This window comes from Carettochelys insculpta, chromosome 28, assembly GCF_033958435.1.
Source record: "Carettochelys insculpta isolate YL-2023 chromosome 28, ASM3395843v1, whole genome shotgun sequence".
In the NCBI taxonomy this organism is placed as follows: domain Eukaryota; kingdom Metazoa; phylum Chordata; order Testudines; family Carettochelyidae; genus Carettochelys; species Carettochelys insculpta.
Genome location: NC_134164.1, coordinates 15,840,215 through 15,858,851, shown reverse-complemented (window position 1 = coordinate 15,858,851; position 18,637 = coordinate 15,840,215). Strand labels below are relative to the sequence as shown.

General features: G+C 46.0%; 1 protein-coding gene across 2 annotated transcripts in view; it reads right to left on the bottom strand.

Annotated features, from left to right (window-relative positions):
• The window catches only part of NSF (N-ethylmaleimide sensitive factor, vesicle fusing ATPase), a 201,524-nt gene that overhangs the window by 138,001 nt on the left and 44,886 nt on the right, over nucleotides 1-18,637 (bottom strand). For both annotated transcript variants that reach the window (XM_074978745.1, XM_074978746.1), the window contains exons 5-6: nucleotides 11,451-11,617; nucleotides 3,832-3,939 (exon numbers count right to left, since the gene is read on the bottom strand). In XM_074978745.1, the coding sequence (XP_074834846.1) occupies nucleotides 3,832-3,939; nucleotides 11,451-11,617 (275 nt within the window). The remainder of the gene's footprint in view (nucleotides 1-3,831; nucleotides 3,940-11,450; nucleotides 11,618-18,637) is intronic.

Sequence of the window (18,637 nt, the reverse complement as noted above, 5' to 3'; positions counted from 1 at the left end):
AAAATACTCATCAGAACAGCTTGGTCCTGGGGGCTCGGGGACCAGCATAGCAGAGACCAGTTTCATACCTAGGGTGAAGAGATCCAGGCTGTCAGGAAGAACTTCCTCATGCCCCTGCTGGTTGCCCCCATCCTCCTCTCCATTGGCCTCTTCCTTCTGGCCCACCAGCTCCTCTCGGCTCACCCTGGACTCCAGAGCAGGGCCTCCACAACTGTTGTAATGCAGAGTGGGCAATGTGGTGGGATTTCCCCCCAGGAAGCATGCAGCTGTTCGTAAGAGGCACGTCTGTGGAGATGATCCGGACCACCAGTTGGCTTCCCAGACTCTGCGACAGGCCTGCCGGAGTTCTTTCACCTTCACCCGGCATTGTGTAGAGTCCTGGGAGTATCCTCTCACAATAGTCAAGTGCAAGATCTTATCATATAGGGTCACGTTTCTCTTGGATACCCAAAGTCTGCTCGCCACTGATTCATCTCCCCAAACTGCAAGAAGATCCATAATCTCCTGGTGGCTCCACACTGGAGCTCTCTTGAAAGACTGAGAGCTACTAGACAGATCACCACCCTGAGTGCTCATGATTGCAGGGGATAGCTACCGATGTGGTGGCTATTGATGCAGTGTGATATGATGGATAGAAGAAATTTTTCATTATGGGCATCCTTTACACTTCCAGGCTGGGTGCTGATGAATTCAAATTCATGGGCTTCCTGTGAGCTCCTTCCTGTGGCACCTGGAGAGCAGCAGAGAAGGATGCAGCCATACCTGCTGGGTAACCGCATAGCTTTGTGGGATACATATGGGACACTTCTGGAGGCTAATAAATTTGCTTATAAGACATGGCACTTCCACACTGGCCTTTATTTGAAATTTTAAATTTGAACTTGATGCTACACCCAGCCACTTCCAACGATATTATGATATTGATATTAGTACTCCCTAATTCGAGCTAATGGTATGTACAGTGAAGACAGTAACGTTTTAACAGTGACCTAGATGCCTTAAATTTGAATTTATTTCATAGTGTAGCCGCAGTCCGACTGTGGAGATGAGGGGGTGGGAATCCAGGTTTTGGGAAGATTTTGTATTGAACAATACCAGTACAGGCATATTGGTGGAGGGCCCAGGTGCAGGATGCAGAGGGAATGGGAATGGGACTGGGCAAGTTGGTCCAGGTGAAGGTGCTTGTGGCTAGCAGGGGGAAGCTGGGGCTTAGGAGGAAGGGATGGGTGCAAGAGAAGTGGGAATTGGTGGTATAGGGGTCAAGGTGCAGCTAGTTTGGACTGAGTGGAGAGGTGTCCAGGTGAGACAGGTTTCCTTAGGGTGATGCAGGGAGGGCTCGTCAGGGAGGTTAAATGCAGGAGGTGGTCTGGGTGCATGGGTGGGGATCCAGATGCAGCAGGAGGGGGTCAGCTGGGATCTGCATGCAGGTGGGATGGAGCAGTCTGGGGGAGCCCTCTGCATGCAGGAAGTGAAGCTTGTTGGGGTGGAGGTCTGGCTATAGAGGCTCAGTGGAGGGTAGAACACTATACCTCAAAAGCAGCGCACTGGAAACCCCATACTCACCACTGTTATGTTTCAGACAGAGCACGCTTTGTAGGATACCATTTTAAAAGTCAATCAGTTGATTATATCCAGTTGGATTGTATCATTGTACACAAAAGTTATAAAGTTTTGCTCTCTGCATAACTGAAATATGTTGAGAGGTTGAGAACGCCCACAACCTGTCTTCCAGGTACAACAATAGAATAGACAGAGGCACTAATGGCCCATTGAAGGGAACCCGTTCTCACAACAACCATTTAAGAGACAGCGTGTATGCAATGGAAACTCCTTGGCTCCTACCATAGCAAAAGATCTTTTGGCAAGCTGGAAGAAACACTAATGAGAGCACATGACATCATGACTTGGCTTCAGCCTCCCAAAACCGAACACTTGGAAACACATCTGGGGGACAAACGCTTTGAACTGGGGAAGGCTGGCCCCCATCTGGAAGGCTGTTTCAGATCTGTGACTGTATGTACCACCTATTAGGATGAGACACTATTATATTCAATTCCTCTTTAGTTTATAGAGCTCAGATTAACCTTTGATACCTATGCTTACTAATTATCACGTAAAATATTTTGCTTGTGAAGTCCGTTTTATGGTTTGCCTGAAATAGTGTGTTTTGCTTGAAGGGTTTGGGAAATCTCAGCTCAGTTTGCACATCAAGGGAGTGACGGACTGGGGCATGAACTTACCCTAGCCAAGCTTCTGAACAGAGAAAAGCTGGGGAACTAAACAGGAAACTGACTTGAGCCCCTCTGTTGCTGGTTCATGAGTGGCTGACAGAAACATTCAGATAACTCATTTGGCCTGTGGATATCTAAGTATGTGCAATACATGACAGAGGTTTGTAGCTTGCCAACAGCATTACAGAGGGAAAAGGAACCCAGGTTGGCAGGAGAGAGGGTTCAGACCACACTGTACCCTGGGAACCCCATCACAGAGGGTGTGGATGCACAGGGGTTGCGCAGATGAGGAAATGGCTTCCCCTACAGTCAGGAGCTATGTGTGGGGGATGGGGCCACAAAGGGTCACATGCCCCCTCCAAATGCCATGGAGGGAGGGGCACGTGGCCTAGCAGCTGGTGGGCAATGCCATCCCACCTATAGGATGGTTCATCCAACTGCCCCAGACCATGCACTTTAGGGGGTACCACGGGACCCAGGGGATTAGCAGGAGGTCTAGCCTGGCCTACACTCACAGGCAATGGTAGGAAGTGGAGCAACACAGCTGGGAACCAAAAGAATGGGCTGTGACCGAGTCATTCCACTCCCCGCACACCCGGGCTCATTGTTGGCGAGTGTGGAGAGGACCCCAATCTTTGCTGCTGGCAACACCTGCCCTGCTACTCCCCCAGGCTGCACCGCTCAGAGATGAGGTGGAGTAGGGACAGCATGGAAGTGGAGCAGGGGTGAGAAAGGATGGAGTGGGGGCAGATGCTTGGGGGGGACTGGAGTGGGAGCTGGGCAGGGACAGTGCCTGGAGTGGAGTGGGAGCAGGGCGGGGGGTGGGAAGAGCTGGAGCTAGCAGTGGTGCAGAGAAGAGTCACGTGGGGCAGTCACATGACTGGTGGCCCCCTTATGTTCCTCCCCAGCATACAATAATCCCTTATAGCTGACAAACAGTGGGGGCAGGAAGTGATGGGGAGGGGTGCATAGCTGAGGAGGTTTCTGGGGGAAAGTATGCTCTTTGCAAGGGAAGAGCAAATCCCCTTCTGTCCCCCATCTCTCCCACACCAAGCCCAGCCAGGTCTACCAGCTAAGCCTGGTGCAGAATGAAAGCCCCCCACTTCCCATTCCCTACACAATAATTTGCCCCTCCACCACCAATTCCAGGGACCCAAAACAATGAGCTTGTGCTACTAGGGAACAGCACGTGACAGCTCCCACACTTTCCCATCAGAAGCCATTTTTTGTGCAGAAGTCAAGAAATCGGCATGTGTGCAGTGGCACAGAATCCTTTCCCTGTACCACAGGGGAATGGATGAGAACTCCAGGAAGAATGACTGTTGCTTTTCTGTACCCTCCTGCATCACTACAAATAAGAACTAGGCTGTTCGGAAACATTAAAGCAAAGCCCAGTCTGGGCAGATTTACTTGGGGTCAGTCCTACTTTGAGTAGGTGGTTGGATCAAATGACCTCCTGTGGTCTCTTCCAACCCTCGTCTATGATTCTGTGACTGACTATGTGTTTCCGTTCCAAGCAGGTCAGTGAAGTTGATAAGCTTAAGAAGAGAAAGACATTTTCTTTGGAGTCAGCTTCTAGCAGGAATTTCATCTTTCCTACCTTTTGTTTCTTGCTTGTTCCAGACTCCCCTTTGAGAATGCTGGGATCCATTGCTTCAATATCCTTCACCAGTAGGCCAAAAAGTTTGTCATTGAAACTGAACACAAGCTGTGAAAGGAGGGGAAAAAGAAAACTGCTGTAACTTGTTAAAAAGATGCTAGGATTTCAATTGAATATGTTCCGGGGGAAGGGAGCAGGATTTGAGAGAGGATAAAATCTTAAGCAATAGTTGACTGAAAAAGAATTAATCCATTCCTGTAGTAACCAGTCAGGAGAATTATGACCATGCTCTGCAGCACAAAACACTTCACCTTTTGCAAATAAATTATTCAAAGTGAACAAATTTAGAACTGGCTGACAGCTAAGTGCCTAATAAAATGTCATAGGCAACTGATTAGGGGGGCCAGAAGCCATTAACCTATATTTGAGGAACATATCATTTAGAACATGGATCAGCAACTTATGAAGCAGACTGCCGAAATGTGACCTTTTGACCTCTATGTATGGTCCAAGTGCCAGTGTTACGTTTTAAAGTCACTAATGTTACTACTTACGACAGCTTCATTAATAAATAAATTAAGATGCAGAGATTTAAGGTTTAGCATGTGGGGGGGAGGAGGATGCAAGACACCTCTGTTCCTCAGACTCTGGGGGGGGCAGGGCTCCACCAGCCCCCACCAGGGTCCCTCTGTGCCCAGCACCCCGTCCCCTCCCCCTCACAGGAATTGGGGGTTACACCAAAGCAAAGCAGCTCCACACAAAGGGTGCAGGGCAGGAGTGAGGAGGCTGGAGTAGACCCAGAGCCCAAGTGCGGCTAACAGCCAGCCCCAGCCAGGGTTCCTCTTTGCCCAGCACCCCCTACCCTATGTGGAGACTTGCCCGGCTGCAGGTCGCCTCCCTGGGCTAGGACTATGCAGAGCTGGGTAGCCAGGTGACTCGTTAGAGAGGGGATAGCATGGGATTAAGGGGGTCAGCACAGTCGCAGAGCCCAGGTATAGCTGCAGGGCCAGCCCCCTGCTGGGGTCCCTCTTTGCCCAGTGCTGACCTTCTGGTGACTTACCCAGGCTGCAGGTCACCTTCCTGGGACAGGCAGGGCACAGGAGAGGGCTGGATGGGCAGACAGGTCCACAGAGAGGGGGCAGGGCAGGGGTGCCCAGGTGTGCGTCCTCCTGCTGGCCAGCTCACCTGTCCCTCTCTGCTCCCACTGCATGGGGATGGAGGGGCAGGGCTGAACTCCCACCATGTGCTGCATGTTGGGGGTTACCAAACACAGGTTTAGAATATCCTTATCTGCAGACTAGTTTATTACAGAGTTTGTCTGAGACTGACCCACTGTCCTCTCTTTGGAATGGAGTGAAGCACAGTGCGCCAGTACTGAGCATACAATAAGGATCCCTAAAAGCCATTATCTCTTCAGGGACATAACAGACTCTTGGTCAAATACTTATAACAGACGACATTTAAACCAGCATTTTAAAATAAGTATTTGCAACTCTAAGGCACCTTAAAGTTGAGGATCTCAAAGTCAACAGTGTGATACTGTTGCAAAACAAAAAAAAAGCAAACATTCTGGGATGCATTAACAGGTGTGTTGTGAACAAGACATGGGAAGTCATTCTTCCGCTCTACTCTGTGCTGGTTAGGCCTCAGCTCGAGTATTGTGTCCAGTTCTGGGCACCACAGTTCAAGAAAGATGTGGAGAAATTAGAGAGGGTCCAGAAAAGAGTGACAAGAATGATTAAAGGTCTAGAGAACATGACCTATGAAGAAAGGCTGAAAGAATTGGGCTTGTTTAGTTTGGAAAAGAGAAGATTGAGGGGAGACATGATAGCGGTTTTCAGGTATCTAAAAGGGTGTCATAAGGAGGAGGGAGAAAACTTGTTCTTTTTGGCCTCTGAGGATAGCACAAGAGGCAGTGGACTTAAACTGCAGCAAGGGAGGTTTAAGGTTGGACATTAGGAAAAAGTTCCTAACTGTCAGGGTGGCCAAACAGTGGAATAAATTGCCAAGGGAGGTTGTGGAATCTCCATCACTGTAGATATTTAAGAACAGGTTAGATAGATGTCTATCTGGGATGGTTTAGACAGTACTTGGTCTGCCATTAGGGCAGGGGGCTGGACTCGATGGCCTCTTGAGGTCCCTTCCAGTCCTAGTATTTTATGATTCTATTGAAGTTCTTCAACACCAACATAGTAAGCCTCAACCATCTTCCAAAACTTGCAAGTGGTCCATTTTATTTCTGGGAAACTGAGGCTCAGAGATTAAGTGACTTTACCATAGTCAGAAAAGAGTGGTATCAAGTCTGAAACTGACCTAAAATGGGTGGCCAAGTTGACACCGGACCCCAGATTGCATAAGGCTTTGGTTTTCTTTAGGGAGAAGGCTATGAGAAAACCCAGGTGTTTGTTTTTATTTTTAACCACTTTACGTAGAGTGTCTCCAGAGACAAAAACTTATTGCCTCTGACAGTGAGACATGCCCTCTGCTTAAAGTAAGGGGTATTACCCTAATTTTCACTGGAGACCACCCTGAAGTTACACTCATACATATTAAATGCCACTATTGGATTAAAGGAAAAACTAGCTTTCAAGCACACACACCCCCTCCTGCCTACTCACTCTTACACCGCTGAGCTCATGTGGTGGAAGAGTTGCATAGAGACAGCTGAGGAAGCCAAGACAGAGTGGGTCTGGCTGCAGTCATGAATCTGGGCAGTGAGCTGACTGTATGACACCCTTATCAGCTTGCTCTCTTCTGTAGTACTCAGGAGCAGCGCCATGCGTCCTCTGGGTAACTCTGCACCTATCTTTTTATAGGAGCCCGTCCAATAGCTCTTGTCCTGTCCCACTGACCTAGGATATTGTACGACCATGAGTCATCACCACTGTCCCAGGGCTCTGTAGGACCATGAGTCATCAGCTAACAGACTCTCTGAATAAAGGGAAAAATTGATAGTGACAAGCCTAACAACAAGTGAGCTGTTGTGACCTGCACAGCATGTGCCATGTTTGCTTCCTCCAAGAAGATGGAAGGGATTTCATATGTATGAAGTGCAAGCTGATCACCATCTAGGAAGAAAAGGGTATAGGACCTCAGGGGCAAATACCAACCCTCTGGTACATCAGAGAAGGTGAAGACTTCCTCGAAAGAAGGTAGCATTTAGTACAACAGGCACAGCAGGCTGAGCAGCCAGTGAAGGCAGTGCTAAATAAGTAAGAAAACTGGAAGCTTGTAACCTCCAGGAGAAGAAAGCCAGGTCAGGTGGCTCCAATTCCAATGGAGGTAAGCAATCATTTTCAGGCTCTCTACATGGGTGATTCAGTGGAGAATGCTGTGGCAGAGACCTCTCAAGTAAGGAATCAGAAGAAGACCCCAATGACTAGAAGGCAAGGGATCCATATCCTAGGGACAAGGGTTCTACAACCACCACCCCTAAGAAAAGAAGGTGGGTGGTGGTGGTCAGGAACTCCCTACTAAGAGGGACAGAGTCACCCATCTGCCATTCAGCCCAGGAATCCCGGGAAGTTTGCTGCTTACCAAGAGCTAGAATCCAGGATGTGAAGGAGTCTATTCCAAAAGTCATCAAGCCAATCATCTTTCCTACTCCTCCATGCAGGAACTAATGACACGGCCAAGAACAATCTTGAGCTGCAAATTATATAACTCTGGGATGAAAGACCAAGGAATATGGAGCACAAGTGGTGTTCTTATCCATCCTTCCTGTTGAAGGAAGGGGTCCAGGTAGAGATCTTTGAATCATGGTGGTAAATGTGTCTTTGAGCAGGAGAAAGGGCTTTGATTTCCTTTGACAATGGGATCCTGTTTCAGGAACAAGGATTGCTAGGAAGAGATGGGATCCACCTAACGAACATCAGAAAGAACATCTTTGCAGGCAGGCTTGCAAACCTAATGAGGAGAGCTTTAAACTAGGTTCGTTGGGAGATGGCGACACAAACCCTCAGGTAAGTGGGGAAGGAGGAAAGAACAAAAAAGGAGACCGCCTCATTCAAAAGGAGAATATAGGCTATGAGCTATCTAAGGTGTTTGTACACAAATGCCAGAAGCCTGGGAAACAAACAGGAAAAATTAGAGGCCCTGACACCGTCAAAGAAGTATGAGGTGGTTAGAATAACAGACTTGGTGGGATGACTTGCATGGTCATGGAAGGGTATAAACTATTAAGAAAACACAAGCAAGAGAAAGGAGGAGGAGTTGGGATGTATGTGAGAAAGCAGTATGACTGCACAGAGCTCCAATATATGGAGGGACAAAAGTCAGATGAGAGTCTGAGTTAAGCTTAGAGGTGAAAGCAACAAAGGTATAGGTTGTAGTTGGTGTCCGCTATAGACCACCAGATCAGGTAAACAAGGATTTCTTCAGACACCTAAGAGAAGCTTCCAAATCACAGTCCCTGGTTCTCATAGGAGACTTTAGATCACACAGACATTTGCTGGAAGACCAGGAAGTTTTTGAAGAATGTTGGGGATAACTTCCTGGTACAAGTGCTGAAGGAACCAACCAGGGGCCGTGAGCAGCTTGACCTGCTGCTCACAAACAGTGAAGAACTAGTAGGAGAAATAGAAGTGGGTGGCAACCTGGGCTGCAGCAACTATGAGATGGCAGATTTCAGGATTCTAACAAAAGGAAGAAAGGTGAGCTGTAAAATACAGCCCCTTGATTTCCGAAGAGCAGACTTCAACTCTGAGAGAACTGATGGGCAGGATCCCTTGGAAAACAGACATGAAGGGGAAAGGAGTTCAAGAGAACTGGCAGTACTTTAAAGAAGTCTTATTGAAGGCACAGGAACAAACCATCCCGATGCGCAGTAAGAAATAAGCATGGTAGGCAACCAGCTTGGCTTAACAAGGAAACCCTTGGTGAGCTTAAAGTCAAAAAGAATGCATATAAGAAGTTGAAACTTGGACCAATGACAGGAGGAGTATAAATATATGGCTGGAGAATGCCAAGGAATAATCAGGAAAGCAAAAGTATAATTGGAACAGCAGGTATCAAGGAACGGGAAGGGTCACAAGAAGAGTTTCTACAGGCATGTTAACAATAGGAAGGTGACCAAAGAGGGTGTGGGGCCATTACTGGATGAGGGAGGTAACCTAGTGACAGGTTATGTAGGAAAAGCTGAAATACTCAATGTCTTTTTTTGCTTCAGTCTTCATGGACAAGATCAATCCCCAAAATACAGTACTAGGCAATGCAGTATGGAAAGGAGGTGGGCAGCCGTCGGTGGGGAAAGAAAAGATTAAGAGCTAGTTAGAAAAGCTAGAATACACAAATACATGGGTCCAGATTTAATGTACCCAAAGACACTGAGCGAATTGTCAGAGGTCATTGCGGAGCCTTTGGCCATTATCTTTGAAAACTCTTGGAGACTGGGAGAGATCCTGGATGACTGAAAAAAGGCAAATGTAGCACCCATCTTTTAAACAGGAAAAAAGGACAATCGAGGGAACTATAGACCAGTCAGCCTTACCTCAGTCCCCAGAAAAATCATGGCGAGGATCCTCAAGGAATCAATTCTGGAGCACTTGTAAGAGGGGAAAGCAATCAAGAGTAATCAACATGGATTCACCAAGGGCAAGTGGTGCCTGACCAATTTGATTAGCTACTATGGTGAGGTAACTGGCTCTGTGGACATGGGGAAGTCAATGGATGTGATATACCTTGACTTCAAAGTTTTGATAGTCTCTCATAATAATCTTGCCCATAAGTTAAGAAAGTATGGACTGAATAAATGGACTGTAAGGGAGACAGAAAGCTGGCTAGACAGTCAGGCCCAACAGGCAGTGGTCTATGACTGGTTTGAGGTCTGTTTCAAGTGGAGTGCCTGAAGGTCCAGTACTGTTCAACATCTTTAACAACGACCTGGATGACGGGATGGATTGAACCCTCAGCAAATTTGCAGATGACACTAAGCTAGGGGGTCAGGTAGATACACTGGAGGGTAGAGATGGGATCCAGAGTCACCTAGACAAATTGAAGGATCGGGCCAAAAGAAATCTGATGAGGTTCAACAAGGACAAGTGCAGAGTCCTGCATTTGGGATGGGAGAATCCCAAGCACCGTTATAAGCTGGGGACTGACCGCTAAGTAGCAGTGCAGCAGAAAAGGAGCTGGGGATTACAGTGGATGAAAGACTGGATAAGAGTTAAGAGTGTGCCCTTGTAGCCAAGGCGGCTAATGGCCCATTGGGGTTCATCAGAAGAAACATTTCCAGCAGATCTACAGAAAACATTATTCCCCTCTACTAGGCAGTGGTGAGGCCACATGTAGAGTATTCCATCCAGTTGTGGGCCCCCCAGCACATAAAGGATGTGGATGCATTGGAGCAGGTTCACTGGAGGGCAACAAATTGACTAAGGAGCTGGAGCACATGAGCTATGAGAGGGGCTGAGAGATTTGGGCTTATTTAGTTTGCAAAAGAGAAAACTGAGGGGCGATTTGACAGCAGCCTTCAACTTCCTGAAAGGGGGCTCTAAAAGAGCAGGAAGAGAGACTATTCCCAGTGTATACTGACAGCAGAATAAGGAACAATGGTCTGAAGTTACAGACAGGGAGGTGTAGGTTGGATATTAGGGAAACCTATTTCACCAGAAGGGTGGTGAAGCACTGGAATGTGTTACCGAGAGAGGTGGTGGAATGTCCATCCCTAGAGGTTTTTAAGTCCTGGCTTGCCACAGTAATGGCTGGGATGATTTAGTCGGGGTTGATCTTGCTTTAGGCAGGGGACTGGACTTGGTGACCTCCTGAGGGCCCTTGCAGTGCTAGAATTCTATGATCTTCTCTTGTGGGACTACTTAAGAGTTTGTGCATCTGTGTGTCCATCATCCTGTCCTCTTGTGAGCCTGTTTGTTCAACTCCTCCTCCTAAACAATAAATGCTAGGACCACCAGATTCAATATGCAGCTTTCTCATATCCTAACTTTAAATCAAGCCCAGGGTTTGGTTGCACCAGGAAAATAGGAAGCGCCTGGAATGGACTTGTTTTCCACAATACGGAAAGGAAGGGGTTTGAGAGCAGGGACAGTTATGCTCTGCAATGACTATTGGGGCAGTGTGCACAGGGGATAGTTGTACTTCAAAGTGACCACAGAGGGGGCAGCTGCACCAGGAAGAGAGTGGTCAGCGGGGCTGGGGCTCTCCATAACGCTGGCCACCAGTAAGTAGCTCCCCCTGCCCCAAACCCTTCACCCTTGGCCACAGTGCTGGGTGGGAGGGGAGGTTCCACTGGCGAGCTTCCCTAACACACCTCCTTATCCCCCCTATGCCCCAGGCAATATGAGGGGTGGGCAGAGCAGTGCAGTCCAGGAAGAGACACTGGCTGGACAACATGGCCCTGGAGCCCCAGGGAGCTGTCATCGCCAGAGCAGCCCAACCTTCACTGCCTCAGGCAACCCTGGTGTGCCCTGTTTCCACAAGATCTTCCCAACTTGACTTCTGCAGGGCTCCCCTACCTTTGCCCTGAGCCTCACAAGGACCTGAGCAATGTCAGGTAAATCCCCTAGCATTCTGTAGTACAGAACATGCCGACAGTATGATACCCATTACCTTAAGCACTAAATTTGGACAGAAGCATTGGAAACTACAGCAATGAATGTACATACCTGTTGTCCTACTGAGAAAGCCTGGTTGTTGAACTGCTGGATGAATTCAGCTGCCATCTTGTCTGTGTCATATGGGTTGGCATCAATGCTCTTCTTCTGCAAAAAGTCTATTTCAATGGTCATAGTGCCAATGCACTGCTTAGTCTTGTCGAAAGTGTAGAGGGAGACTGGAAAAAAAAAACCAACACACTTCAGCATAGTGAACCCAGTTTTAACTTCACAGTGCATTTACCATGCTATCAACTAGGTCATACAGTCCTCCTATTATATACAGGAATACTAGGATCTACTTGGGTCAAAAGTGTGATTTGCAAGAAGGCATTTCACCCAATGCTTGAAAAATTCCAATTACAATATGAGAATTTATTTCTATTATAATTAGCTGGTTCTTTGAAAAAGTTCAGCCCACTTTTCTGATAAAAGTTCATTGATCTGATGTTAGAGAACGGGTACAATATCCTCCTATTCCTGAATTCATCCTAAGAGCCAGAAAGAAGAGGCAGACAGAATGCTCTTGTTTTGCTGTTTTTAGATCACAGGAACTAGCAATTTCATTTTGCAAGTAATGTATATAAGCAACTCTGGCCTGTCTCAGTTCCCTAGGACAGTCAGCTACACAAGTTTTTGTATCATATTCACAACATGAACCAGTCTGGGTCCTTTTAAGGATTGCACACAAATTCAAACAGAGAAAGGCTCCCCTGTTTGATACAATATCTCTTAGGCTCCTTTATTTGAACAGAACTAGGAGTGACAGAGGAGTAAACTTTGGAAGGACACCCAGTCTCCCACCTTCTTCCTAAGGTTAAAACGAGGTCCTTGTCTCACACATGAGATTTTCCCTTTCAAGGTGTTCATGACTGCTCAAATTGGTCAGCAAATTTAGCAAGAATTTCCACATTTTCAATCGTTTCATACCACAAACATTGCTTTAGGTCATCATAAACTATGTCCAGGAACTGTTCCTGAACAATCAGATGACAGACATCCTAAAAGCTTGAGATCTCTCTCCCCCTCATCCACTTATCTAGCATGTCTTTCATCTGATTAACACAAGCCACATTACTTACTCTAGCCCCTCTCTTATGGGTTCTAAATTTCACCTCTATAAACTTCAGGTGTAATCCAAAACTGTCTTAAAACCAACTATTTGGCTATCCCATAGTTTGAAGCATTAACAATAGGCATCTTATGGAATATGTCCAAGGTTCTCCCTCTCAGTTTTGCAACCAGAGTGGTAACTTTCTGATACTCAGAAACTGGAGTGGATGGTGTCCAGTCATTTAAAGGTGATGAAATATTCAGCAATACCCCCCAGTTCATAGAATCCTAGGGCTGGAAGAGAACACATGAGGTCATCAAGTCCAGTCCCCTGCCTAAAGCAGGATCAACCCCAACTAAACCATCCCAACCAGGATGATGGGGTTGGATGATGGTAAAGTAGTAGTGGGGGTCATGAGGGCCTCTCAAATAACAAAAGGGGGATATGATTCCAAAAAGTTTGGGAACCACTGATCTAGCCAGTTTTCTATCCACCTTACAGTCCATTTATCCAATCCATGCTTCCTTAATTTATGGGCAACAATATTATGGGAGACTATCAAAAGCTTTGCTAAAGTTGAGGTATATCACATCCATTGACTTCCCCATGTCCACAGAACCAGCTACCTCACCATTGAAGTTAATCAGATTGGTCAGGCACGACTTGCCCTTGGTGAATTCAGGCTGACTACTCTTGATCACTTTCCCCTCTTCCAAGTGCTTCAAACTGGATTCCTTGAGGAGCCTCTCCATGATATTTCCAGGGACTAAGGTAATGCTGACTGGTCTATAGTTCCCTAGACTGTTCTCCTTTACTTTTTTAAAGATGGGCAGTACAATTACCTTTTTCAATCATCCGGGACTTCTCACGATCTGCACGAGTTTTCAAAGATAACGGTCAAAGGCTCTGCAATGACACCTGCCAATTCCCTCAGTACCCTTGGGTGCATTAAATACAGACCCATGGATTTATGTATGTGTACCTTTACTAAATAGCCCTTAACCTCTTCTTTTCCCCATCAAGGGCTGCCCACCTCCTTCCCATACTGCATTGCCTAGTACCGTAGTTTGGGGATTGATCTTGTCCATGAAGACTGAAGCAAAAAAAAAAAGCATTAAGTACTTCAGCTTTTCCTACATCATCTGTCACTAGGTTACCTCCCTCATCCAGTAACGGCCCCACACTCTCTCTGATCACCCTCCTATTGTTAACATGCCTGTGGAAACTCTTCTTGTTACCCTTCATGTTCCTGGACACCTGCAGTTCCCAATTGTGATTTCATTTTCCTGATTACTTCCTGGCATTCTCCAGCCATATATTTATACTCCTCCTTGGTCGTCTGTCCAAGTTTCCACTTCTTAGACACATGATTTTTCGAGTTTAAGCTCACCAAGGATCTCCCTGGTGAGCCAGGCTGGTTGCCTACCATATTTGGTTTTCTTACTGCACATCGGGATGGTTTGTTCCTGTGCCTTCAATAAGCCTTCTTAAAATACTGTTAGTTCTCCTGAACTATTTTCCTCCTCATATTAGCTCTCCAGAAGATCCTGCCCAGTAGTACTTTGGGGGATTCAAAGTCTGATCTTCTGGAATCAAGGGTCTGTAGTTTATTGCTCACCTTTCTTCCTTCCATCAGGATCCTGAAATCCACCATCATGATTGCTGCAGCCCAGGTTGCCACCCACTTCTACTTCTCCTACTAGCTCTTCCTTAGATTCACCATAAGCTGGGCACAGTCTATGTCACTCATGAACTGTTGACCGGGGGGGCGGGGGGGGGGCGTGTCTTACACATGCTGGTGCTGGCTCCTCCAGTCCAGTACAGCCAATTCATGCAGTCTCGCTCTTTCTCCTTCTCCCTCTCCTCTCAAACAACTCTTTGAGCTGCTACTTCTTTATCCTTTCCCAGCTTTTTCAGTTCAATGGCTCACTCACAGGCAGCTTTGTACTTCAAGCTCAAGCCTCTTCAATTCCATTTGCCTGTTATGTTCTGCCTTCTTCTCAGCTGCTTGGGTTCTGTTTAAGCTCCCGTTTCTTTTGGATCTCCAACTCACTCATTTTGCTGATTTTTCCTGGCACTTTTCCCTTGCCCAAAATAAACAGAAAATAACAAACCAGTAACCACTCTGTCTGTTCCCCGGTCACCACACTTAAATTACTGCTAGCATCCAGCTGTCCATATTTTGCTTGCTGTACCACTAAGACAGGGTGCTGTGACAGAAGACCCCTTGGGGATGTTCCTCGGTGTATTGATTACGTCACTGACATCCATCTTCTTGCTCTCGGGCTACCCACAACCCTTTCCTACTGAGTCAGATCCTCTGGTCTTCCCAGGCCAAGACACTGATTTGGGGTCCCCCCTCCACATGCAGAGCAATGCAAGACACTGACATACTACAGCTCTGGAAGGATGCAGTTTTTGGGTACAACACCCAGGAAGCTAACTCCCAAAAGGGATCAAAACCCCAAACAAACCCGTCTCTCTATGCAAAAGATTTGCACAAAGAGGGCTGGTTCACTAAGTAAGCCCACCTTATCAATGAAAGGGAGATGTGCACAGTATTGCTCCCACTAGGGAGTAATCACTTACACTGGGTTTGATTACAAACAAAAGAGCTTTTATTAAGCATAAACAGTAGGATTTAAGTGAAAACAGACAGATTAAAGTAGTTATCAAATTGAAATAAACACATAGCTAGTTCTAACTTCCCTAAAAGATGTATTACATACAACTTCTTACACTACAGCTCTTCTCATGTCAGGTAAAATCTTCAAAACCAGAGCTGCTGCTGTTCTCTGATTTGAGTCAATAGTGTCTCATAGCTCATTGTTTCCTCCTAGGGCGATGTCAAGCAGATTCCAAACCAAGTTGAAGATCAAGACCCGACAGATTCCCATTGCTTAAACAGACTTTCACGTGGGGCAGGAAACCTTTGTTTTACAACCCTTCTTCCCATGGGAAAAAACACATGGCTTTCAGTAGCACATGATACGGTCACATGTCTTTCTAGAGCCAAACACCTTCTAGCCTCAACAAGACAAACAAGGCACGGCTATCCCCTGAGGCATTTTAAAAATCATTAAGTTCATCACCCAGTCATTAGGGTCCCGGGAGCACCAATAATGGCTCTCATTAGCACATTTAAAGCCATAGAAACATGTAAGGTATGTCCAATTTAACATTACATAGACTGATAGATGCACCAAATGAGCATGTAGATTTAGCAGATTGTAACATTAAAACTGGTATGTTACATAGGGTACTTTGTCCAAAGCTTCTCCAAGTTATGCATATTTATAATCATAAGCCAATTTTCACAAAGACTTGGAGGGGTCGCGCACACTCACCTTCCCACTTCATCCCCAATCTGCATCTGAAATTATCCAAAGATGTTTTTACCATTTCTAAAAATCAGGCTCTCCCATGCCTGAATGTGGATTAAAATGCCTAAATGTAGCACCCAAGTTGGAAAAATCTTTGCTTACAAATCAGATTTAAGTACCCCTAATTTTGAAAGCCCTATTAATTTGTCAGAGATGTCCGCCCCAGACATATGAGTATGCATAGGAGTATGCCTTTGACAGGTGGATCCCAACGTAAGTCAGAAAAACTACCTGGCTGAACAGAAAGCAAACACCTAATCGTGAACCTTATCGTTTCGGGTATTGGCACCCTTACCACAGGACTATCCAGTTATGTGGACTCCTCCTCGAACCCTACGCCACCAACACTCCCAGCTATCTCCAAGATACCACTGACTTCCTCAGGAAATTACAAAACATCAGAAGACTTCCTGACAACACCATCCTTGCCACCATGGATGTAGAGGCTCTGTACACTAATATTCCACATGAAGACGGATTACAAGCGATCAGGAATACCATCCCTGATGTCACCACAGCCAATCTGGTGTCTGACCTCTGTAACATTGGTCTCACCCACAATTATTTCCGATTTGGGTATAATTTATACCTCCAGATTAGTGGAACTGCTATGGGCACCCGCATGGACCCACAATACACCAATATATTTATGGCTGACCTGGAATGATTCCTCAGCTCTCGTCCCCTATAACCCCTCCTCTACTTACAATATATCTATGACATCTTTATGATTTGGACCCATGGTGTAGAGACTCTAGAAGAATTCCACAGAGACTTTAACAATCTGCTCCCCACCATCAACTTATGCCTTGACTATTCCACACGAGAGATACATTTCCTGGACACTACAGTACAAATCAAGGATGGCCTGATCGGTACCAGGCAGAAAAATGGCAAACGAAATTTAATGTGGGTAAGTGTAAGGTAATGCACATTGGGAAAAATAACCCCAATAACACATACAATGCGATGGGGGCAAATTTAGCTACAACAGATCAGGAAAGGGACCTTGGAATTATAGTGGATACTTCTCTGAAAACATCCACACAGTGTGCAGCGGCAGTCAGTAAAGCAAATAGGATGTTAGGAATTATTAAAAAAGGGATAGAAAATAAGATAAAGAATATCATACTTGCCCTATATAAAACTATGGTATGCCCACATCTTGAGTACTGCATGCAGATGTGGTCTCCTCACCACAAAAAAGATATACTGGCATTAGAAAAAGTTCAGAAAAGGGCAACTAAAATGATTAAGGGTTTGGAATGGGTCCCATATGAGGAGAGGCTAGAGAGACCGGGACTTTTCAGTCTAAAAAAAGAGGAGATTGAGGGGCGATATGATAGAGGTATATAAAATCATGAATGGTCTGGAGAAAATGAATATTGAAAAGTTATTTACTTGCTCCCATAATATAAGAACTAGAGGACACCAAATGAAATTAATGGGTACTAGGTTCAAAACTAACAAAAGAAAATTTTTCTTCACACAGTGCACAGTCAACCTGTGGAACTCCTTGCCGGAGGAGGCTGTGAAGGCCAGCACTCTAACAGAGTTTAAAATAGAGCTTGATAAATTTTTGGAGGTTAGATCCATAAATGGCTATTAGCCAAGGGTAAAATATGGTGCCCCTAGCCTTTAGTCAAAGGCTGGAGACAGATGGCAGGAGACAAATCGCTTGATCATTGTCTTCGGTTCACCTCCTCTGGGGCACCTGGCACTGGCCACTGTCGGCAGACAGGATACTGGGCTGGATGGACCTTTAGTCTGACCCAGTATGGCCGTTCTTATGTACCATACTCTACTGGAAACCCACTGATCGCTATGCTTATCTACACACTTCTAGCTTCCATCCTGCACACACAACTAGATCTATTGTTTACAGTCAAGCCCTTAGGTACAATCACATTTGCTCTGATCCAGCTGACAGAGACCGAAAACTAAGATCTGTACCAAATATTCATAAACCTGAATTACTCACCAGGAGAAATAAACAAAAAAATCAACTGACAGGGCCAGACCCAGAGACCACCTAATCCAAGATAGGCCCAAAAAAGCCAAGAACAGAACACCACTGGTCATTACCTACAGCCCTCAACTCAAACCACTGCAACAAATTATTAAAGACCTACAACCTATCCTTAATCAGGATGCTACACTCCAGAAGGTCCTAGGTGACATGCCTGTTCTCTCCTACAGACAACCTCCCAACCTTATGAGGATCCTCACCAACAACCACAGTCTATACCGCAGGAACACCAGTCCTGGAACTTTTTCTTGCAACAAAGCCTGTTGCCAGCTTTGTCCACATATCTTCTCTGGAAATACCATCACCGGACCTAACCAGGTTAGTCACAGAATCACGGGCACATTCTCATGTTCCTCAACTAACATCATATATGCCATCATGTGCCAACAATGCCCAGATGCTTTGTATATTGGACACACTTCAAACTCAAAGAATTAAAAACAGACATAAAAACACTCCTGATTCACAAACCTGTCAGCCAGCACTTTAATGGAGTAGGCCATTCCGTTAATGACCTGAAAATTTCTGTTTTACTGGAGGAATTTTCACATATGTTTGGAAAGAGAGGCTGCTGAACTCTTATCTTCAAATTCGACACATTAACATACGGTTTGAACCGAGATGTGAATTTTCTAGCTCATTATAGGGGCTCTTTTGCATACTTGGCTTTATCTAATTCTTGACTCCACCCCCGGCCCTCACTTCTGCCCCTCTGCTCTCTGATTTGCTCACC